The sequence below is a fragment of the Cololabis saira genome, chromosome 23 (assembly GCF_033807715.1).
Source record: "Cololabis saira isolate AMF1-May2022 chromosome 23, fColSai1.1, whole genome shotgun sequence".
Lineage (NCBI taxonomy): Eukaryota > Metazoa > Chordata > Actinopteri > Beloniformes > Belonidae > Cololabis > Cololabis saira.
The window spans coordinates 32,534,704-32,559,805 of NC_084609.1; the positions used below are offsets into that span (position 1 = coordinate 32,534,704).

A 25,102-nucleotide genomic window follows, 5' to 3' on the forward strand; every position below is an offset into this window, starting at 1 on the left:
CTGAAATCCAGGCCGCGGGCGTCATGAAGGCTGCTCTCCTTGGTGCTGAAAGATGTGAAAAAGTTGGTGTCAGAGAAGAAATGTAACTTCAGTCATTAAGCAATGTGAGTAGCCCATTTCAGCCTTGTGATCTTACTTTTTATTTGACGTGGGAACATTATTTGTGACTTTTTTGTTCTGGTACCAGGTTATTTACCATGCTATTTGAAGTTATGCCAGTTGGTTTTACCTCCTTTCTTTGTCCTGAGAAGTCTACTAGTTTGAAGCTTGTTGTTGAGATTTTGAAATAAAAACCAAATGTTAAGTAAGGGCATGAGGGTACAGTTATGTTTAAAAAAAAAAAGAACTGTGTGAAACAATAAATGTCAGGCTAAAAAGTGCAGCGGGTCTGTCCTCATTTTGTAATGTATAGAGCCATAAATGGCGGGGATTACTGATAGTTAAGAGTGTCAGTTGTTGCTGTTTTCAGTTGCTTTAATAGTGTGGACAACATTATATTTTCTCTTTGATCCACATAATTATGGAATCCAGTCGCGGGCCGGATTGGACGGTTCGGCGGGCCGGATTCCAGTTGATGCCAGTTGATGATCACTGCTTTACAGTGTTGCTCAAGCTATCCCCAAGCAAGATGTCAAAGTACCAGAATTGTGTTTATAAGACAGGTCAGCTGATTTCAGACAGGTTGTTATACCAGGAGTGGAATTTTCTTGCCATCAAACCAGAGAGCAGATCATCATTCCTGGCCTCCTTGTGTATTGAGAGACACTGATTTAGCCTGAAAGTAAGCAGATGTTTGGAGGAGTATAATACAGACTCTGAAACCATCTGTCTGCCGCCAATCAGGATATTGCCAAATATCTGTGAAAAAGCTGTGAAAAAGATAGGGGAGAGGGAGAAATCCACTGCCTTCTACATACTCCAGGTGGTACCAAACACCGGAAGGGACCTGGGTAATGTATAAGACGTGTTAAGACGTATAAATGTTGTTTTTACATTTCAAACACTACCGCTAAGTGGCACACTAAAAATAGAAAATAGCAAAAAGGGAAAATTGTCACACAGCAAATAACGTTCATATTCAGTATACTTTACATGGGCTTTTGCTTTTCTTTTTTAGAGGTTGCTGCTGAGGTTGCTGTTGTTGTCATCCATTTAACTCTTGCTGGCCCGTCACTGTATCAGGTTTCTTTTTGTCTCTTCCTAAAAATCAGCTTCACAGTAGATTACAATAGATTGTAGTTTAATACTTCACACACCACAATGTTGATCTCAACTTCAAAGTGGATGAGCTCTTTCAATGGCTGCAAAGATCAGATAACTGATTTTGGATTAAATTATATAGTTCAAATTATACTAAAAAGAATCCCTAATCATCATTACCATTGCTACATATGCATACACATGTACATTAACTTTCATTGTATTTTCATTGTCAATGATGACTTATGAATGTCTATGTATGGGTGTGTGTAAGATTTCATTGTCCATTATCTGCCATTTTTGGGAATACTAAATGTAATGTATTATTTGTACGCATGATAATCTTCCACAGCACACAGTGGTTGAAAATCGTTGCATTTTAGTCAGCCTAATATTAATGATCAGATCTCTGGTTTAGGATGTTTTATTGAATTAGTTCACACTGTACCCCATACTGACTGCATGTATTGAAAGAAAAGTTGATGTTCATTAAAAGCAACCTGGCCCAATGTTTCATGTGTAGTAGTGCGCTATAGAGAACTGTGGATATGCTGTCATATGTGGATAGACCTAGGATAGATCAATAACTGAGCAAAAACAACAGCCAGTTGGTCTGGAGGGTCCTTCCACATCACACACTCTCAGCTTCACAGTTAACAAAAAAATGGCAAAATATATGATACGACCCTGGGAGTTATTTCAAGCAGGCAACCTCTGCAGTGCACCTGCTTATTCACCCCTCTGAGTGCTTCGTTCCAATTACTCCATTTGTTCCTTGACCTATTTAAGGAGTAAGAAGTGTGCTTTCTTAGATGCCTTCGGATGTCCCAACCAAGCTTCCTCTCAATCCCGCCGCCCACCCCAGCTTCCACCTGTGGGCTCCGATTCAAAAGGGGGGGTTGGTCCTACACCCCTGTATTTATGTATAAGCCTGATAAACTTTGCTTGATGGGAGCCCAAACGCCAAAGCCAAACATGTGATACAATAAAGTGTTTCAGACTTACTGCAAGAGTTGACTGACTGAAATAAACTAAATGATCAGTTGTCATTGGTGTGGCAGCTGAGCAGCACTGCTCCCTCTGACTTATCCTTCCTGGTGCTTTTCCTGAGCCAATACCTGCAAGAAATGGCAGACAAATTAGACAAACACAAATCAATTGCATTTTGAGACCCAGGCGTGCATAACAGTCACCCTGATGTCTCTTCAGTTTGGGTCTTGCAACGCTGTCCAATTTTCATCCTGACACCTGAAGACACAATTCATCTTCTTCAGGAAGTCTGTTAGTAGGATTCAAAGAAAATGCTTTCCACACAACAGTGGATGTGCACTTTTCCAGGTTCTTAAGTTTTAATATGTCCCTCAATTGTTACACAGGTTCTGCAGCTCCCATGATATATCTTCTTATAGGAGGTCATATTTTTTCCCTACATTTTCAGCCCCCTGGGAGCAACTTTAATATGTTCAGGTAAAAAGGGAAAAGTGTACAGTTCTATACCTTTCCTTTCTGTTTCAGGTGGCTGGTTTGCTTTCAGCGGTCCTAGTGATGATCGTTACCTTGGCTATTGGATTCCTCTTAGAACCACTACCAAAGGTATATTCCATTCATTTCACTTCAATTCAATTTTATTTATGTAATGATAATTACAACAGAAGTTGTCTCTAGGATCCAGCACAACAAACTACAAGAACGATTGATAACAATGATGGCTATGAGATACTTATAATAAATAAAAAATGGAAGAGAAGATAAGAAGGCAAGAGGAGAAGAGAAGAAGGGTGAGAGGCACCGCCCAGTGGATCATGTCGGTGCCCCCCTGCAGCATAGGCCTATAGCACTAGACTAACTATTATAGTCTTGTTCTATAGCTGCAACTATGCTAGAGGTTTACTAAACACTAACTATAGGCTTTACTAAACAGAAAGGTTTTAAGTTTAGTTTTAAAGGTGGAGGTGGTGTCAGCCTCCTTAACCCAGATTGGAAATTGGTTCCAAAGTAGTGGTGCCTGATAGCAGAATGCCCGCCCTCCAAATCTACATTTGGATACTCTAGGAACTACGAGTAAACCTGCACTCTGAGAACGGAGAATTTATAAACAAGTAATACATTTTTAAATTGGATTCTGAATTTTACGGGTAGCCAGTGGAGCGACGCTAACACTGGAGAGACGTGGTCTCTCCTGCTGATTCCTGTCAGTACTCGGGCTGCTGCATTTTGGATCAGCTGGAGCCTATTCAGCAAATTACTTGGACATCCTGCTAACAACACATTACAGTAATCCAGTCTAGAAGATACAAATGCATGAACTAGTTTTTCTGCATCACTCTGCGAGAGGATTTTCCTAATCTTTGCAATATTACGGAGATGGAAAAATGCTATTTTACAAACCTGATTAATATGGTTTAAACAACAAATCCTGGGCGAAAACAACACCAAGGTTTCTCACAGTTGCACTGGAAGCCATCGCAACACCATCTAATCCCTTCCTAAGATGCTCTGGACCAAGAATGATAACCTCTGTTTTATCTGAATTTAGAAGCAAGAAATTTCTGGACATCCATTCCTTGATGTCCCTAAGACATGCCTGAAGTTTAACTAGGTTCTTTTTCATCCGGCTTCATAGACAAATAGAGCTGCGTATCATCAGCATAACAATGAAAGTGTATGCCATGATTCTGGATTATACTTCCCAACGGCTGAATGTATAAACTGAAGATTGGCCCTAGCACTGAACCCTGTGGAACACCATAACAGACCCTTGACTGTTCTGAAGAAACCTCATGTACATGAACAAACTGGAACCTGTCAGCTTGCGGCTCTGCTCTTGCGTGCTTGCTGATTGGGTAATGTACTGCGTCACGCATCGCGTCACTTCTTGGTGTTGCGGTCTGTTGCTGCTGCACGGCGTGCAGGCTCAGATCTCTCCCGACTTTTTTGTCTAAAACTTAGACTGTTTTCTGGTAAAATAGCACTATATCTGGTACATTACTGTCTTTATTTCAACACTCGCTCATTTTCTCTTCCGTAACTTTCACTGTCACCAATCACCGATACATTTTCTGTCCGTTAGCCTCCGTTAGCATCTTAGCATGGCCTCTCCGTCTCCCACCGTTTCACCTCTTTGCTGCTCAGTGTGTGAAATGTTTAGCTATTCCTCTGCCTCCTTTAGTGAAGAGGGTAAGTGCTTAAAATGTAATTTATTTACAGGGCTGGAGGCGAGGCTCAGTCAGTTAGAGGTCCGGTTCTGCCAATTTGACCATAGTCCGATAGCCTCCTCAGCTAACCAGGCTAAGCTAGCGGCGGACCGGCCCATAGCAGCTGAGCCTAGCCGCTCCCCTGCAGCTCCCGAGCAGCCGGCCAGTCAGGACCGGTGGGAGACGGTTCGGAGGAAGCGTAGTCCTAAAGGGCGCACGGAACACCACCACCCCCTTCATGTGTCTAACCGATTTTCCCCACTCAGCGACACATCTGTTGAGAAACCGACCCTGGTGATTGGCGACTCCATAGTCAGGCATGTGAAGCCGACTCCAGCGACCATAGTTAGGTGTATCCAGGGGGCCAGAGCGGGCGACATAGAAGCAAATTTGAAGCTACTGGCAAAGGGTAATCGTAAATATGGTAAAGTTATCATCCATGTCGGAGCTAATGACTCCCGTCTTCGCCAGTCGGAAGTGACCAAAAGGAATATTGTCTCGGTGTGTAACTACGCCAAAAGTATGTCGGACTCCGTAGGTTTCTCTGGCCCCCTCCCCAATCTGACCAGCGATGACATGTTTAGTCGCATGCTCTCGCTCCGTCGCTGGTTGTATCTGTGGTGTTCAGAAAACGACGTGGCCTTTATTGACAATTGGGAAACGTTCTGGGGAAAGCCCGGTCTGATTAGAAGAGACGGCATTCATCCCACCCGGGCTGGTGCTGCTCTTGTCTCTAGTAATTTGGCCTGTTTTATTAGACCCTCTCCCTGACATCGCAGGGTCCAGGCCAGGATGCAGAGCTGTAGTTTAACACACTTCTCTGCTGCTTCTCGAGGACCAACGCCTGCCAACAAAACTGTAGGATTACATGATGTAACTGGTAACTCTAGCCAGGTGCCTAGCAAAATAGAAGTGGTTGCAGTTCCCCGCCCTCCACAAGTTCACCAGGTGCGGCGTTATAGAGGCGATAACCAAAATAATCTTGTAAAAATTAAAACCAATGCACATTTGGTACCAATAAGAGACCGAAAAATTAGATGCGGACTACTAAATATACGATCGTTAAGCTCCAAGTCTCTGTTAGTAAATTATATAATTACAGAGAGTAGGAGTGATGTTTTCTGCTTAACAGAAACATGGTTACAGGAGGAAGAGTATGTTAGTTTGAATGAATCAACTCCGCCCGGCTACTTTAATCATCACATTCCTAGAAACACGGGCCGAGGCGGAGGAGTCGCAGCAATTTATAACTCCAGTCTCCAAATAAAAATTGAATCTAAGTCCAATTATAATACATTTGAAAGCCTCACGCTTAGTCTGAAATTTCCGAGCTGGAAATCAGAGAAGCCAGTTGTGTTAGTGGTAGTGTATCGGCCCCCTGCTGGCGCTTATCTAGGCAAGGCAAGGCAAGTTTATTTATTTGGCACAATACAACACAAGGTAATTCAAAGTGCTTTACATCAACATTAAAAGCAACAACACATAATTAGACAGTAAATATGAAATTGTAAAGGATAACATTATTAGAAAAGAAGGTAAAATAATAAAAAAGCACATGTTGCTGATTTAAGAGTATGCTTAAATAACAAATAAATGAAAAAAAAATGATAAAAAAAAGAGGTAAAATAATAAAAAGCACAAGTTTTTAAAAATAAGGGCAGTAGAATACAGCAGGTAAGTATTTAATTTAGGAGTACGCTTGAGTAAACAGCAATGTTTTTAGGTCTGATTTAAAGGAGCTGACAGTTGGATCAGTTTTTATCTGAATTTTCAGATTTCCTTTCTGGATTATTGATCAGTACAGATAAATTCATCATAGTGGGTGATTTTAATATTCATATGGATGTTGAAAGCGATAATCTTAAATTAGCTTTCAATTCTCTTCTAGAATCAATGGGTATCTCACAAAAAGTGGACGGGCCGAGGCATTGTTTTGATCATACTCTTGACCTCGTTCTCACCTACGGTGTTGAAACTGATGATCTGTTGGTGTCACCTGTAAACTCCCTTTTATCCGACCATTATTTAATAACGTTTGAATTTAATGTTGTTGATGTTGAAGTGCAGGGCAGGAGGTATTATTTTAGCAGATGTTTGTCTGATGAAGCTATTGCTAAATTTAAGGAGACCATTGCTCATCTTGCGACAGTGGAAAATAGTGAAGCCTCTACTGAAGCAATAGAGGCCAGTGACCTGGGTTCTACCTCTGATGTTGATGTTGATTTTCTTGTTAGTAACACTGCTGATCTGTTGCACTCAGCTTTAGATGAAGTTGCTCCTTTGAAAAGGAGGGTTTCTAGCCACAGGAGCTTAACTCCCTGGTACAATTCAGATATTTGCATGTTGAAACAAAACGTGCGTAAAATGGAAAGGAAGTGGCACTCTTGTAAGTCTGTAGACTTCTATCGTGAATGGAAAGATATTCTAATAGTATATAAAAAAGCCATTCGCAAAGCAAGAACAGCTTATTATTCAACGTTGATACAGGATAACAAAAGTAACCCACGTTTTCTGTTCAGCACTGTAGCCAGGCTGACAAAGAGTCACAACTCTGTTGAGCCGTGCATTCCTGCAGCTCTCAGTAGTGAAGACTTTATGAGCTTCTTTAACAGTAAAATCACGAGAATTAGAGAAGAAATCAACCAGCCGGTTGTGGGCGTTTCTTCAGCTTTAGCGACTTCCCTAGGCTCTGACTTGACTCTAGACTGTTTTGATCCTATAGACCTCCCTGAGCTGACTTCACTCGTTAATAGAGCTAAGTCAACCACATGTATGTTAGACCCCATCCCGACTCGACTATTCAAAAATGTTTTTTCTCTTATTGGTGCGACAATACTAGACCAAATTAACCTATCCCTAAGCTTAGGATGTGTACCACAGGTTTTCAAAGTGGCAGTAATCAAACCTTTACTTAAAAAACCTTCTCTTGACCCAGACACCTTAGCTAATTATAGGCCAATTTCCAACCTTCCATTTGTATCTAAAATTCTGGAAAAGGCAGTTTCAAGCCAGTTATGTGACTATTTGTATAGAAATGATCTGTTTGAAGTCTTTCAGTCAGGGTTCAGAATGCATCATAGCACAGAGACAGCACTGGTTCGAGTCACGAGTGACCTCCTTATGGCCTCAGATAAGGGATTAGTGTCCATATTGGTTCTACTGGACCTCAGTGCTGCTTTTGACACTGTAGATCATGGCATTTTACTGCACAGGTTAGAGCATGTTGTTGGGATTAAAGTCCTGCCGAAGGCCAGACTGGGGGAGTCAGGAACGTCAGCAGCACACAGCAGGCAGGTGGAAGCAGCAGCGGGATGACCAGAGGTGGGGGGGGGGCGTCAGCAGCACACAACAGTCATGATCCAGAATGCAGCAGCACGAGTGCTGACAGGAATCAGCAGGAGAGACCACGTCTCTCCAGTGTTAGCGTCGCTCCATTGGCTACCTGTAAAATTCAGAATTCAATTTAAAATTTTATTACTTGCATATAAAGCCCAAAACGGCTTAGCTCCGCAGTATTTACAAGATTTGATAGTGCCTTATGTTCCTGGCAGAGCTCTCCGCTCCCAGGGTGCAGGTTTACTCGTAGTTCCTAGAGTATCTAAATGTAGATTTGGAGGGCGGGCGTTCTGCTATCAGGCACCATTACTTTGGAACCAACTTCCAATCTGGGTTAAGGAGGCTGACACCACCTCCCCCTTTAAAACTAAACTTAAAACCTTTCTGTTTAGTAAAGCCTATAGTTAGTGTTTAGTAAACCTCTAGCTGGTGTTGGTAAATCTCTAGGTAGTGTAAACTCTAGTGTGTTAGAGTCAGTAGTCATAGTTGCAGCTATAGAACAAGACTATAATAGTTAGTCTCAAATATATCGCTTCGCGGTAGATATGCTGCTATAGGCTTATGCTTCCGACATGATCCGCTGGGCGGTGCCTCTCACCCTTCTTCTCCTCTCCTTTTCCCTGCCTCTCTTCTCCATTACCATTTTTATTTATTATAAATATCTCATAGCTATAATTTTTGTCCATCGTTTCTGTAGTTTCTTGTGCCGGCCCCCCTTTTTTCTCTTTTGTGCATGTTTGCGGGCTGGAGCCTCGGGAGCTGCGTTCTGGCCTGTGTTGCCGCCCCCCCCCCCCCCCCCCCCATCCCCGGTCATCCCGTTGCTGCTTCCACCTGCCTACGTGGATGTCTGCTGTTGCTGCTTCCGCCTGCCTGCACCCCCCCCCCCCGCCCCCCCTCTGGTCATCCCGCTGCTGCTTCCACATGACTGCTGTGTGCTGCTGACGCCCCCACCTCTGGTCATCCCGCTGTTGCTTTCCACCTGCCTGCTGTGTGCTGCTGACGTCCCTGACTCCCCCGGTCCGGCCTTCGGCAGGAGGGTCCCCCCTTATGAGCCTGGTCCTGCTCAAGGTTTCTTCCCTCCTAAAGGGGAGTTTTTCCTTGCCACTGTTTGGCTTTAGGCTTTTCTCCCACTATGGGAGTTTTTACCTGCCATTGTTTATATAATAATTGCTCGGGGGTTTATGTTTATGTTTATGTTTATGTTCATGTTCTGGATCTCTGGAAAGCGTGTAGAGATAACATCTGTTGTATTAGACGCTATATAAATAAAATTGAATTGAAATTGAATTGAATAGATAGATATGATCTAAACCAACGTAGAGCTGTCCCTTTAATCCCAACAACATGCTCTAACCTGTGCAGTAAAATGCTGATCTACAGTGTCAAAAGCAGCACTGGGGTCCAGTAGAACCAGTATGGACACTAATCCCTTATCTGAGGTCCAGTAGAACCAGTATGGACACTAATCCCTTATCTGAGGTCCAGTAGAACCAGTATGGACACTAATCCCTGATCTGAGGTCCAGTAGAACCAGTATGGACACTAATCCCTTATCTGAGGCCATAAGAAGGTCATTCGTGATTCGAACCAGTGCTGTCTCTGTGTTATGATGCATTCTGAACCCTGACTGAAAGACTTCAAACAGATCATTTCTATACAAGTAGTCACATAACTGACTTGCAACTACTTTTTCCAGAATTTTCGATACAAATGGAAGATTGGAAATTGGTCTATAATTAGCTAAGGTGTCTGGGTCAAGAGATGTTTTTTTAAGTAAAGGTTTAACTTTGAAAACCTGTGGTACTGTCACGGTGTGTGGTTGTTGAGGACCCAAACGCAGGAGAGCAGGAGGCAGGAATTGCAAAAAAGCAGGATTTATTTAACAAAACAAGAACCAAAAAAATGCTGCAGAGCAGGATTAACAAAACACGAGAGCAAAAACCGAAAACCTGACAGGACATGGAGGAAGCAAACAGTACGGACCGACATGGAGCAGGGAAAGACAAGACCAGATATACCCAGGGGATAACGAGACAGGTGCGGACAATCAGGGCACATGGAACACAGGAGGAGCAACACTGAAAACATACATACTATTAGAATATCTTTCCATTCACGATAGGAGTCTTACAAGACTTACAAGAGTGCCACTTCCTTTCCTTTATACGCGCGTTTTGCTTCAACATGCGGATATCTGAATTATACCAGGGAGTTAAGATCCTGTGGTTGGAAACCCTCCTTTTCAAAGGAGCAACTTCATCTAAAGCTGAATGCAGCAAATCAGCAGTGTTACTAGCAAGAAAATCAACATCTGCAGAGGTAGAACCCAGATCACTGGCCTCAACTGCTTCACTATTTTCCACTAATTTTTCGTAATTCTATTTTGCTAGGCACCTAGTTAGAGTCGCCAATTACATAATGCAATCCTACAGTTTTATTGGCAGGCGTTGGTCCTCGAGAAGCAGCAGAGAAATGTGTAAGACTGCTGCTCTGCATCCTGGCCTGGACCCTGCGTTGTCAGGGGGACTGTCTAATAATATTGGTCAGATTTCTAGAAATAAGAGCGGCACCATTCCGGGTGGGATGAATGCCGTCTCTTCTAATCAGACCGGGCTTTCCACAAAACGTCTCCCAATTGTAAATAAAGGCCACAACATTTTCTGAACACCACCGCGACAGCCAGCGACGGAGCGAGAGCATGCGGCTAAACATGTCATCGCTGGTCAGATTGGGGAGGGGACCAGAGAAACCTACAGAGACCGACACGGTTTTGGCGTAGTTACACACCGAGAAAATATTTTTCATTTTAGTGACTTCCGACTGGCGTAGACGGGAGTCATTAGCTCCGACATTGATGATAACTTTACCAAATTTACAATTACTCTTTGCCAGCAGCTTCAAATTTGCTTCAATGTTGCCTGCTCCTGCCCCCGGGATACACCTAACTATGGTCGCCGGGGTCGGCCTCACATGCCGGACTATGGAGTCTCCAATCACCAGGGTCGGCTTCTCAATGCTCAGTGGGGAAAATCGGTTAGACACATGAAGCGGGTGGTGGTGCTCCGTGAGCCCTTTAGGACTACGCTTCCTCCGAACCGTCACCCAGCCGCCCTGCCTGGCCGGCTGCTTGGGAGCTGCAGGGGAGCGGCTAGCAGCAGCTGCTACAGGCCGGTCCACCGCTCGCCTCCAATCTTATGAATAAACTACACTTCAAGCACTTACCGTCTTCGCCAAATGAGGCAGAGGAATAGCTAAACATTTCACACACTGAGCAGAAACAGGGGGAGAAACAGTGGGAGAAGAGGAGGCCATGCTAAGAGGCTAACAGACAGAAAATGTACCGGTGATTGGTGACAAAGAAAGTTATAGAAGAGAAAAATGTGCGAGTATTGAATTAGAGACAGAAGTTTACCAGATATAGTATTATTTTACCAGAAAACAATCTAAGTTTAAACAAAAATGTCTGGAGAAATCAGAGCCTGCAACACCGTAAAACGGCAACAGACTGCAAACAACAGGAAGTGACGTAATACATGAGGCAATACGTTACCCAATCAGGATCAGAGAGAGGAAATCAACGGCACTTTTACTCTAGAACCTACTCAGCCTGCATGTATAAACTGAACAAGCCTCCACTCGCCTTGCCCTCGTTTGTGACACCCAGATGAGAAGTTGGAGCGAAGCTGCTGTGACGTATTTGATATTGTGATCTAAACGGAGAAGTGGCGACGCTTTTTTTAAAATTTTGTTTGTCTCGGCGCTGCTGAAAAGTCAGCTGGAGCCGTGAGCAGCTGAGAAGTGACCAAGCGCCTGGTAGATCTTGTTGTTCCTTATCGCCCATCTAGATCCCTTTTTAATTCTCTCCTCAGCCACCAGGTTTATGAACATCTGAACCTCAGAGTTGGATCACCAAACAGACTTTTGCGTTGCCATTGCCTGTTGAATACAATGAAGAAGCCGCAAGTCGCTCTTTCGCTAATTTCCGCCTCCTGACTCAGACGTCTGACTCCAACCCCCCGACCAATCGGTGGTCTGTAGTGTGATGATGTCAGATACAGCCGACTCAGCAGCTTAGAACCTCGGCAGAATAGATAAGGAAAAAGTATCTACTCAGCACGCCTCCACCCGCCTCCACCCCTAGTGGAAAAGCGCAAAACTGGGGCGTGGCGAGTCGCACTGAGTAGGTACTAGTGTAAAAAACACCACAAGATCACCTCAGATCACCATAATATACAAACAATGACAATATTCACAATTTAGGTTTTTTGGAAACTGACTGTTGTTGATTTGTTTTAACAGTCTGTGCTGGGTGCTGTGGTCATTGTCAATCTGAAAGGAATGCTGTTGCAGATCAGAGATGTTCCATCTCTCTGGAGAAGGGACAAGCCAGACACTGTAAGTTCTTACAAATTCTGTGTAAAAATAAAGTTTTCATTTTGAGCTGCTCGGTGGCGCAGTGGGTTCAGCAGTGGCTCATATACTGAGACTACAGTCCTCCTGCAGCGGTTGCAGGTTCCAATCCCAGCCAGTGCACCTTTGCTGCATGTCTTCCCCATTCTCTCTGTCCACCCCCTTCCTGTCTGCAACTTGAATAAAGGGCCACTAGAGCCTAAAAAAAATAAAATTATCATTAGTAGTTGTAAACTTACATGTGATCACTTACAGTTTTAGCATGTACATTTTTGCTTTACTTGGCTACTAAATACACATGTACACATTAAAGAAAAAAAACCTGTTCAGTTTCTCTCTATTACCAGGTGGTGTGGGTGGGCACCTGCATTGCTGCCATTTTTTTGGGGTTGGATGTTGGATTGGCTGTCGGCCTTGGTGTGGAGCTGCTCAGCGTCATCCTCCGGGTGCAGTTGTCAGTATCTGGGGAGAGGCTCTGTCTTGAAGCTACAAACAATGTTGTACTTTGTTATTTTAATGTAATATTAGAAACAAGTCAATAACAAGTATCTTTTATAAATCTTGATTCTCCAATGTCAGTGCACACAACTGCTGTGGACTTACAGACAACCTTACAGACTGGTTTATTCTTTAGTCTAGATAAAAAATGTCATGGTCCCCAGGAAATGTACTGTAGGAAACAGTGGAAAATGAAAAAGACATATATACTGTGTGTGTGTGTGTGTGTGTGTGTGTGTGTGTGTGTGTGTGTGTGTGTGTGTGTGTGTGTGTGTGTGCTTGTGTGTGTGTGTGTGTGTGTTAGTTAATTAATTTAATTATCTAATATTGAATTTAAATTTCTATCAAAAAATGAATACATGACATGACAATATAATTCTGAGCATATTGACACAATATCGTTACCATTTTGTTAAACTTTTGTTGTATTTCTGATTTGTTTCAGCCCTCGCTGCAGTGTGTTGGCCAACATCAAGGGTACTGATATCTACAGAGACAGAAAGGACCATATAAGGGTAAGATGATTAGTTGTGTAAAAAATGTGTTTTATCAAAAGAATTGTGTTACCAATATAGCCATATGGTACAATACATTAGATGCATTATCTCACAGCTTTCTATAAGTTGGGATCAGGGGAGCACAACTAACTCTCCAGAAGTTATGTATGTATGTATGTATGTATGTATGTATGTATGTATGTATGTATGTATGTATGTATGTATGTATGTATGTATGTATGTATGTATGTATGTATGTATGTATGTATGTATGTATGTATGTATGTATGTATGTATGTATGTACATATGTATGTAATTTCCTTGTGTTGCTTTTAACAGTCAGTTGTCTCAGTTGTCCACTAAGGCTCAAACAGTGATGGCTGGTGTGACACTGATGTTCTTTTACTGTGGAGTTCACTTTGGATCTCTTTGGAAGCCGTTTAATCCTTTGCAGGGTCACAGGGGTCTGCTGGAGCCTATCCCAGCTCATTACAGGCGAGAGGCAGGGGTTCACCTGGACAGGTCACCAGTCCATCACAGAGCCACATATACACACACAACCACGCATACCCGTACCCGGCAATTTAGAATAGCATGCATATTTTTGGACTGTGGAAGGAAACAGGAGTCGAACCAGAAACCTCAACATCAACAAAGTCAACAGTGCTAACCACTAAGCCACCATGCTGCACCATAATGGATTGTTTTGAAATTAACTCACATGAGAGAGTATTTCCAGTTGCATGTATATTTTATAGCAGTATTGGGGGGGGGTGATCATGCGTTATTCTCATTGGAACAAGAAATTGAAAATAAAATCTTTATTCCTCTCTCTTTATTTTATGTTACATCTTATTTTGTTATACTTATGCTTTGCTAAGATTTATTAATAATGTGGGTACAACAGTCATGACTTTCTCCATATATCCTCTACAGATATATGAGCCAGAGGGAGTGAGGATCTTCAAAATATCGTCGCCCATCTTTTTCGCCAACATAGAGTTCTTCCGGGACAAACTGATAGAAGCTGTAAGCTTCAGTAGAACATATAATTCAATGATAAATATAGTGAAGGATTGTATGTTTTAAAATAAAGAAACAAAAAAATCCCAGCAAATATCAAATCAGCTTAATTTTTTTTTAATTATTTCATGAATTCATTCTGTGTTTAATACTTGTGACTTCTGTCTCCTCAGCTTGGGTTTAATCCATTGCGAGTGTTAAAAAAGAGGAATAAAGCACTGAGGATTATCAAGAAACTTCTGAAGAAAGGTGACCTGCAGTGGACATCAGTAAGCAACCACTCTGTACTCAGTAACTTGTGTATAAATGCTTGTATAAATAGAACAATAATACAATATATGTTATCAGAATTGTACCATCATTTCAAACTAATATTCCTTGGATAGTGCGGGGGATCAGTCTGAGTGTGATTGCATTTCCTTAAACATGGTACAAGGTTCTTCCTCCTACCTCACTCATCTCAGATGGAAAAAATGTGTGAATATAAACAATCTGTGGAGCAAAACTACCCACATTTAACAATCTGTTAGAACACAATGAGCATTCAGAAACCCGATGTTTATTATAACTTTAAGGGAGCAAACTGTTACAACAACAGGTTGTTTGGAGAACTTAAATGTTTCAATAAAGTCATCAAATTATATATAATGGAAAAGTTGGTGTCACTCAGTTTTATAACAAATGATCTGTAATGCTCATCAGACCCAAACAGAATATGTTAAATACTTTAGTTTCATCATTAAGCACGGTAATCATAGAATAGAGAAGAGGCATGTTTAGGTTCTGCGGTGGAACTCTGTGTAAGGCAGCACGATACAAGCAGCTGTGTCATCAGCAGAGTTGGACCGACATATTCATAGGAATAAGCAGGGTAGCTTCTAAGCATGCAGGGAGGGGGAAACACTGGTGTAAGAAATGTCAGCACACTGCTGCAGAAAGTAGGAGACCAAACCTTAGCAGACTTATGATTAAACTGAATCGCCTGGTCCTAATTAGACTAAAACAAATGAGTCATTCAGCAACAGTGTTTTCTTTTCTATTCTTCCTTTCAACTGCAAATCTTGTAATAATTTTAGTTAGTAATGTCAAAACACTGCGATGGACAGGTGACCTGTACAGGATGAACCTGTCTCTCGCCTGAAAACTAGCTGGGATAAACTCCAGCAGACCCCGTGACCCTGCAGAGGATAACGCAGGTATAGATAATGGATGGATGGATGGATGGAATGTCAAAACAGAGATGGAATAAGAATTATATTCAAATCTGCCCCTTTGTTGCTTTTTTGCTTTTTATTCAAAGTTGTTTTTTTTACCCGTGGAGGAGCATTAGGCTTATAAGCTGTTGTTGAGACATTTACTCTGAGGGTTAAAGTCATATGTTAGTCACTACTAGGGTCTCTGCTTTTCACGAACCCAGTGGCAAACCCCTGAACAAATGTGGAACTAAAGAGTAAGACTGTCAACCAACATGCATTACTTGTTTCTTTTTATATGCTTCCCTGCTTCAACATACTGTAACTGATTCAAATGGATGGCTCACCACCAGTATGTTATCAAAGTCTGCACAAGTCTGCACATGACACATTCATTTGAATTCGGTGTGACGAAGCAAGGAAGCATCAAAAATATGCAAGACAGTGGCTTTCAAGGACCTGAACTGGGCAACCCTAGCGTACGTTGTTGCAGCATTATTAAGTGCAGCCTTTGGCTGTTTAACGGATGTTACGTCAGTGGTAGTTTCTATTCCACCTCGAACTTGCTGTTTACACCATTGTTAAGGCCCATCTGTGTGTTATCTTGTATTCGCAGTCATATGTTCTAGGCTTGGCAATTCAGGAAAGGTTATGTAGTGTAAATCATTAAGTGAATGTGTGCAACTTTGTCGTTTAATCTTTTTGCTTTGTTCAATTCAATTATACTGCAACAGTTGAGTTTACAGACCAAAAATAGGTTTTAAATGGGTGAAAGGTTTTCTTTTTGAAGTGATACGTTCCATCAGTAGTTTGGATGTGAAATCATAAGAAAGGTTTCACCTTTTAAAATGAAAATGTTTAGTGTTGATGTAGTTTAAGACATTCTTATCTGTTGGGACTCACACTTTAACAGTTGTTATAGAGCTGTTAAAGTCACATGTGTTTCAGTCATCTACCCTCCCATCCGATGGGTCATTTCGGTCGCTGACACCTGTGAGTTGTTTATCTAACTTGGCCAATGATTAAGATATTTAGGTCTCGCCTTCCAAGGTCCAAGAGTTGTGAAACGTCCTGTAAACACTTCACAGACAATAACGACCCCAATAACAGGATACAGGATAGGCTGATGGGTCAGTAGCAGCATCAAAATCTCTTTTACAGTGTGAACATCCAATACAACACTTTGTAAGCCTGAATCTTTTCATCAGTTAGAAAGAACCAATGAACAATGAACACAGAAAACAACACTTATGATTGCCATGACCAGGATAACTCAGAAAATAACAGAAATTTCAATTCAATTAAATTCAATTCAATTCAATTTTATTTATATAGCGTCTAATACAACAAAAGTTGTCTCTAGACGCTTTCCAGAGACCCAGAACATGAACATAAACCCCCGAGCAATTATTACATAAACAATGGCAGGTAAAAACTCCCATAGTGGGAGAAAAACCTTAAGCCAAACAGTGGCAAGAAAAACTCCCCTTTAGGAGGGAAGAAACCTGGACCAGGACCTGGATCATAAGGGGGGACCCTCCTGCCGAAGGCCAGACTGGGGAGTCGGGGACATCAACAGCACACAGCAGGCAGGTGGAAGCAGCAACGGGATGACCAGGGGTTGGGACCGCAGGCAGGTGGAAGCAGCAGCGGGATGACCAGGGGTGGGGACCGCAGGCCAGCACGCAGCTCCCGAATCTCCGGCCCAATCAGCAAGCCCCAGGTTAGGTGCAGGGTCGGGGGAAAGGTTGAGAAGGGGCAGGGCCAGGGTTCCAATTAAAACTAATGCACATTTGGTACCAATAAGAGACCGAAAAATTAGATGCAGACTACTAAATATACGATCGTTAAGCTCCAAGTTTCTGTTAATAAACTATTTAATTACAGAGAGCAGGAGTGATATTTTCTGTTTAACAGAAACATGGCTACAGGAGGAAGAGTATGTTAGTTTGAATGAATCAACTCCGCCCGGCTATTTTAATCATCACATTCCTAGAAACACGGGCCGAGGCGGAGGAGTCGCAGCAATTTATAACTCCAGTCTCCAAACAAAAATTTAACCTAAGTGCAATTATAATACATTTGAAAGCCTCACGCTTAGTCTGAAATTTCCCACGCTGCAGGATCCGGTGTTGTGCATTCAGAGATGCTCTTCGCCACCGGCAGAGGATGCTGCACCATGTACAAAAGAGAAAAAAAGAGAAGAAAAAGGGGGGTTAGCACAAGAAACTACAGGAGCGACTCTAACACACTAGAGTTTACACTACCTAGAGATTTACCAACACCAGCTAGAGGTTTACTAATGTTGTGCAACTCGGGTAGCTTGGCTGTCCAGTTATCGAAGGTTATTAATAATCTTATTAATAATTATTAATAATTAATAAAGTCGACTATTTATCAGATTGAATGACCAAAATGATAAATAAAATCCTCGGGGCACCACCCTGTTCCTTAAGCAGGGAAATTGGATAACTAAACAGCAGAAAATCAGTCTCATTATGATTTGAATTATCCTGCAGAACAGCAAATCTTACTATATCTTACAGAATAACAATGAAGGCGTGATATCCGAACACTAGGCTCTGCTTAAACAAATCAATTGTGACCAAATCTTGCATGAAATAACAACAACCACTCATTAAAAATCAATCAGGATTTATTTACATACAGGTGTCAAAAGATGATAAACGCAACACCCCAAATAAACCTGATGGCAGAACTTTAAGTATTATAAAACAATTAATTAACTAGAAAAACAACAATCAATAAAAATGAAATTAAAGTTAAATGCATGGAATGAAAAAAAGAAATCAAAGCAATAATAAAAATGATATCACGAACATGTACGGTTCAAAATATTGTGGCTGCATAAAGATGGCTGCGTTTTTTAAAGATGGCGGAACTGTAACCACGCCACGTGCAATTAGAACGGATGGTGATCCCGGTGTTTAAACCGTGATCAACTGGCGAAACGGCGCTTTAAAACATGAATGACTAGCAGAAAGTAGTGACTACAAATTAATGACAACAGTCATGATGATAATGTAATCTCAGCTCTGAACACAGATTTAGCTCTGAAAACGTTCTTAAGTTACTGATAAACAGAGATCACAGAGATCTTAGTCCTACTGATCTGCCGTTCCCGGGCTCACGTTTCCTCTGGGATCCGGATCGGGTGCCTGCGGGTTTGTCGACTGGGCCGTCCCTTCCCCTGAAACGGACAGCAAGGGAGGCCGTGGTCCCTTTGGCCCGGAGCCAGAAAGACGTCCTGACCCGCCAGTTGAATGAAGGAAAAAGAGAGAAAGGGAGAGAGGGACGCAGCGCCGCGGTCCGCGCCGTGGATCCTCGGATCCTCCGGCCGGACCGGCTGGAGCACGCCGCGGATCTCTCCTCTTACCCCCCCTTTTGGGGGGGGGAAGGTCGTGGTCCCTTTGGCCCGGAGCCAAAGGTGGACGAACTGACCCACTGGTTGATGAAGGAGAAAAGAGAGAGATGAACGCGCAGCGTGGCGTTTTGATCCTACGCGCGCTGCGGTGACGTCATCGGTGCCTCATTGCGATTGGATGCGCGCCGCTTGTAGGCGCCACCCCCCCCACGCAAGGCATGCTGGGGGTTGTAGTTCCTGGCCAGGCTGCCATTTTTGGAGGCACATTACAGCCGATTTTCAGCTGAGTCGTTTCAAAGTTGAATGTACACATTCACAAAATGTTCACATACATTTATAAGTTCAGAGTTCACATGGGCAAATGGGCAAGCACAACACTAAACACTAACTATACTAACTAAACAGAAAGGTTTTAAGTTTAGTTTTAAAGGTGGAGGTGGTGTCAGCCTCCTTAACCCAGATTGGAAGTTGGTTCCATAGTAATGGTGCCTGATAGCAGAACGCCCGCCCTCCAAATCTACATTTAGATACTCTAGGAACTACGAGTAAACCTGCACCCCGGGAACAGAGAGCTCTGTTAGTAACATAAGGCACTATCAGGTCTTGTAAATACTGCGGAGCTGAGCCGTTTTGGGCTTTATATGCAAGTAATAAAATTTGAAATTGGATTCTGAATTTTACAGGTAACCAATGGAGCAACGCTAACACTGGAGAGACCTGGGGCCTCATGTACTAAGAGTGCGTGGATTTCAACGTGAAACCGTGCGTGGAATTTACACGAACGCAAAAATTCCGATGTACAAAACCCTGCGTACGCCCAAATCCACGCAGGTTTCTCTGTACATCCCAATCAGCGTGGATTTGAGCGCACATGCGGGAGCACAACACTCCTGCCTGTCTCCTCCCTCAAATAGTTTGAATATGATAATGATGATAATTATCCATTAAAAACCGCTCATCCTAACAAGAAATGTACAAAAACAGACAAAACATATTAAAAAAAAACATCGGCTCTGAGCTGGAATACATTTATTTGGGGGCATTTCTTCCGATTTCAGCTGCATATGGGTAATGCTGTTCTTTGCTTTGCGTTGCGTTCCGTGAAGAGTTTTGGTTTTATAATGATTGTACGACGAGTTTGTGACTGCGGTCACGCCATCTACGCTTCGGAGAGGCGCAGTCGCGCTATCTACGCTTGGAAATCAATTGCCCGTCTACATCGCGTTGTACGGTAAAGCGTGTGGACGGCTTCAAAACGGTTATTATTATATTATTTTCATGTCTTGAAATAGATACATATGTCATTACTTTTTGTAGTTTTACTAAAGTCTAACAAAATGATAAAAAAAGCAAAACCAATCGCCCATTCAGAATCCCATTAATTTCTATATAGGCAGATTTTAAATATTCATTAAAAAAACAAATCAAATTGTTTTCAGCAAACTGCAACGTATTCTTGTATCATGTCCCCAGGTACCTCTGGCATCATTTTCAAGTTCTTTTACTGTAGCATTTTCTAATAATTACATGCTAAAATCATACCCAATACACAGGTATATAAGCAGATTAAAAAAATGAATTACTATTAGTATTATATTGGGTATGAATTTAGCATTAGAAAATGCTGCAGTGAAAGAACTTGAAAATGATGTCAGAGGTACCTGAGTGAGGACTGAGTACATGATGAACAAGAATATGGTGCAGTTTCCTGAAAACAATTTGATTTGTTTTTTTAATGAATATTTAAAATCTGCCTATATAGAAATGAATGGGATTCTGAATGGGCGATTGGCTTTGCTTTTTTTTATCATTTTGTTAGACTTTAGTAAAACTACAAAAAGTAATGACATATGTAGCCTATCTATTTCAAGACATGAAAATAATAATAATAACCGTTTTGAAGCCGTCCACACGCTTTACCGTACAACGCGATGTAGACGGGCAATTGATTTCCAAGCGCAGATAGCGCGACTGCGCCTCTCCGAAGCGGAGATGGCGTGCCGCGTGACCGCAGTGGTTTGAATGTTTATGGCAGCGTTAGTGCATCATTACACTCTGCTTTTGTTGTCTCTTGTTCGTTCTGCTGTATTGTCATGCATATTATATACTGACGGATTAAGACCAATGCAGCCTATAGCCTACTTTATTGAGTCTTACACATTGTGGATGTCCGCGATCACCTCTCTCATAAGTATAACAATATAAACTTATATTTAAAACATGAATTCAGCATCATGATCTGATTTATCTGCTGCAGAAATAAAGACAACTTGTGCCAACGGAATTATCGAGGTGCAAACATGAGGAAAAAAAGAGCAAGATTGCTTAAACTCGGAGTGTTGCATCCGCAGGAGGAGAGACCGGTCTAGATCCCGGTCCATCACCGGGGAAACAGTGTCAGGAGTCCTGCAGCACTTGCAGCCGACTCCATATCAGACTCTGAAAGTTGCCTAAACATTCAATAAAAACTTTATTCATTCATTGGATCCTGGACCAGCAGATCAGTCTGGTCCCTGAGGACTCGCTCCTGATCCTGCCATCAGCAGGTTCCTCTAACGGAGCCAAAGCTCCATCGGGATTTGCAGGTTCCATCGTTGAGCTCCTTTAGTTGTTTGTTCAGATCATGTGGTTGATTGTGAGATTGTTGCAGCTCCACTCTTGTGTAATTTATCTGGTGATGTGGGGACTGTCATGTCCTTCACGTGGTCGTGAACTTATTGTTGACGTTACGTTTCCTTATATTCTGCACTTCACTGCATCACCAGTGAGTGTCGCCAACGGACAAAACCTCAGAAAAGTGCGTACACCAGCCTTAATGTGTGAGTGAAGGACCGCAGCTTTCTACGTTCACGTCATTCTTTGTACATCCGACCGTGAGCGTTGAAAGTGGCGTACGCACGTTTTTTGTGCGCCGCACTCTTAGTACATAAGGCCCCTGGTCTCTCCTGCTGATTCCTGTCAGTACTCGTGCTGCTGCATTTTGGATCAGCTGGAGCCTATTCAGCAAATTACTTGGACATCCTGCTAATAACACATTACAGTAATCCAGTCTAGAAGATACAAACGCATGAACTAGTTTTTTTGCATCACTCTGCGAGAGGATTTTCCTAATCTTTGCAATATTACAGAGATGGAAAAATGCTATTTTACAAACCTGATTAACATATGGTTTAAACGACAAATCCTGATCGAAAACAACACCAAGGTTTCTCACAGTTGTACTGGAAGCCATCGCAACACCATCTAATCCCTTCCTAAAATGCTCTGGACCAAGAATGATAACCTCTGTTTTATCTGAATTTAGAAGCAAGAAATTTCTGGACATCCAGTCCTTGATGTCCCTAAGACATGCCTGAAGTTTAACTAACGGTTCTGTTTCATCCGGCTTCATAGACAAGTAGAGCTGCGTATCATCAGCATAACAATGAAAGTGTATGCTGTGTTTCTGGATTATACTTCCCAATGGCTGCATGTATAAACTTGCACAGCTTGAACTTGAACAGAAATGTTGGAATTCCTTCCATTCTCCTACGAAGTAAAATCATTGGAATAGTTGAAATCATTAGGTAAAATAACATTATTCTATTGCAGGAAGGTTTCCTGAATACCTCATTTGGAGCCCAAAAAGAATCAGAAGATGAGAGCAACATGGAGGAGCTGGACCAACCCATTGACTTTAAGGATCTTCCTACCCGGATTGATTGGAATGCCAGGCTTCCTGCCAATATCATTGTTCCCACAGTGGAGATCCACAGCCTGGTCCTGGACTTTGCTGCCGTTTCATTCTTGGACATGTCTGCCCTGAAGGGGCTCAAAACAGTGTGTGATTCTGCTTAGTATCTTTAGAACTATTTATCATCAAACACTTGCTCAAAATGAGCTATATTTGATTCTTTGCAGTTGCTGAGAGAGCTTATCCGTGTGGAAGTTGACGTCTACGTTGTTGCATGTGATTGTAAGTATAAAACTACAATCTATTGTAATCTACTGTCAAGCTGATTTTTAGGCAAAGCACAAGCTCATATAATATATACTGAATATCAACATTATTGGTCATTTTTTGCTGTGATTTAGTGTTTTCTTTTTCCTGTCTATAATTTTAAGGTGCCTGTAGCAACTCATAATGTAATAACGGCTCATAATGTAATAATCGGCTCATAATGTAATAAAATCATGAGCGCATAACGTACTAACGGCGCATAATGTAATAATGTAATAACTTATTACATTATGAGCCTTACTGATGCCGCTCATAATGTAATAACAGCTCATAATGTAATAACAGCTCATAATGTCATAATGGCTCATATTGTGAGAAAACAGCTGCATTATCATAATTTTTACCTCTTAAAGGTGCAAATAAACCAAACAGCATGGGGTTCAGTGCATTAGTAAAGTAAATTAGTGAAACCAAGTATTATTTAATAGTAATTGCATTCTCACATTTTATTATGTAAGATGTATAAAGTTGAGTCATTAGGTGGGACCCATGTTAGTTATTTTGGGCCTTTGCAAAGGCCATGCTAACTTCCACTGTCTGATTGTTGCAGGTAAGCAGTGCTATTTGTGAACTCCAAAGTTCAATTCATATCTTTGTTAAACCAAGCCATCCACCTTATCTCTTCACATATTCTGTGTATTAAGATGTTTGTTAGGATAATGTATGTTTTAGCTGGCAGCTGAAGTCTCATGTACAAGCCCTGTGAAAAAAGAAAAGTAGCTAATCTACCACAGTCCCCAGTAAACCACAAATGAATGTTGATTTAATTCTTTATAGTGTTTTCCACTGAGCAAACACCTTATCATCAAGTTTCCTCTGCTCTACGTTTTTAATAGGTCATATGTCTCTATCAACCAGCAACAGGTAGAGGTTCATCAAGGACCTGTATCAGACTGTATATGTGCATAACACGCTAAAATATAAGCAGATGTCCTATTTGTTGAAAATAAATCAATATTTACATTAATCTAGTGATTCTGAAAATTTAACAAAAGGAATCAATGAATTTTGTTTCATTCACAGAAACGGAACAATGAGACTGGGCATAACAATTTTGGTCCTGTTCACACTGGCCCTTTGGGTTAGTAACAAGATAAGATAAGATAAGATAAAATAAGATAATCCTTTAATAGTCCCAGAGGGGAAATTTGCAGTTTACAGCAGCAAAGGGGATAGTGCAAAAACAAGAGGCATCAACAGAAATAGTAATAACACATAATAATAATATCAGTATGACACACTATAAACAGTAAACTGGTATATACAATAATTATAATAACAAGAAAAATAAATAATAAGAATACTGGTATATAAAAAATAATAGACAGATATTTACAGATGGGTATTTACATATTGCACGTTGCAGTGAAAGATATTGCACATTATTTCCCTTTATGTACATTTATTGTCATAAATGTGGTCTACTGTGAGCAGTGCTGGTTGTGTAGTCTCACAGCTGCAGGGAGGAAGGACCTTCTGTAGCGCTCCTTCACACATTTAGGGTGAAGGAGCCTGTCGCTGAAGGAGCTCTCTAGAGCTCTAATGGTCCTTCATGGGGTGGGAGTCCTTCTCCATCATGAATGACAGCTTAGCTTAGCTTAGCTTAGCTTAGCCATCATCCTCCTCTCTCCCACCACCTGCACTGTGTCCAGAGAGCAGCCCACGACAGAGCCGGCCCTTTTGATGGTTTTGTCCAGCCTCCTTCTGTCTGCAGCTGTGATGTTGCTGCCCCAGCAGACCACTCCGTAAAAAATGGCTGATGCCACCACAGTGTCATAAAATGTTTTCACCTGCGGAAATCCACCACCAGTTCTTTAGTTTTCCCCGCGTTGATCTGGAGGTGATTCTGCAGGCACCAGTCCACAAAGTCCTGGGACAGTTCTCTGTACTCGCTATCATCTTCATCTGTTATGAGGCCGACGATAACGTTCAAGGCCATGGAAATGTGATGAGTGATGGATGATGAGACATATGATGTCATTGTTAAAGCACTGATAGGAGAATTTCACATTCCTGTAAAAGAAAGAACAAGGGTCCAATAGGGTCCAATAGGATGCAATAGGGTCCAATAGGGTCCGATATTGGTCAATCTGCCTGAATGTCAGTGATTGGACAGTCCTCACTACTTCCCGCATCATGAGAGTCAGAGCAGAGGGGGGGGGGGGTGCCTTTTAAAAAAAACTAAAACTGAATATTGTAGACCCTAGCTTTAAATTGGCAGTAAGACCAACAATAAAAAACAGCAACATTTTGCCTCGAAGGACCCCATCAGGTTGTATGGAAGGAAATAGTGTTCACTTACTTGAAAAGACCAATCTTAAAGGGGATCTATTATGAAAAACATGTTTTTTCTTGCTTTAACATA

General features: G+C 41.9%; 1 protein-coding gene across 1 annotated transcript in view; it reads left to right on the plus strand.

The window, feature by feature from the left end:
- The window catches only part of LOC133424516 (chloride anion exchanger-like), a 45,522-nt gene that overhangs the window by 13,886 nt on the left and 6,534 nt on the right, over positions 1–25,102 (plus strand). The window contains exons 11-18 of the mRNA XM_061715182.1: positions 2,716–2,793; positions 12,030–12,125; positions 12,488–12,594; positions 13,084–13,153; positions 14,073–14,165; positions 14,333–14,428; positions 22,329–22,556; positions 22,638–22,692. Coding sequence (XP_061571166.1) covers positions 2,716–2,793; positions 12,030–12,125; positions 12,488–12,594; positions 13,084–13,153; positions 14,073–14,165; positions 14,333–14,428; positions 22,329–22,556; positions 22,638–22,692 — 823 coding nt within the window. The remainder of the gene's footprint in view (positions 1–2,715; positions 2,794–12,029; positions 12,126–12,487; positions 12,595–13,083; positions 13,154–14,072; positions 14,166–14,332; positions 14,429–22,328; positions 22,557–22,637; positions 22,693–25,102) is intronic.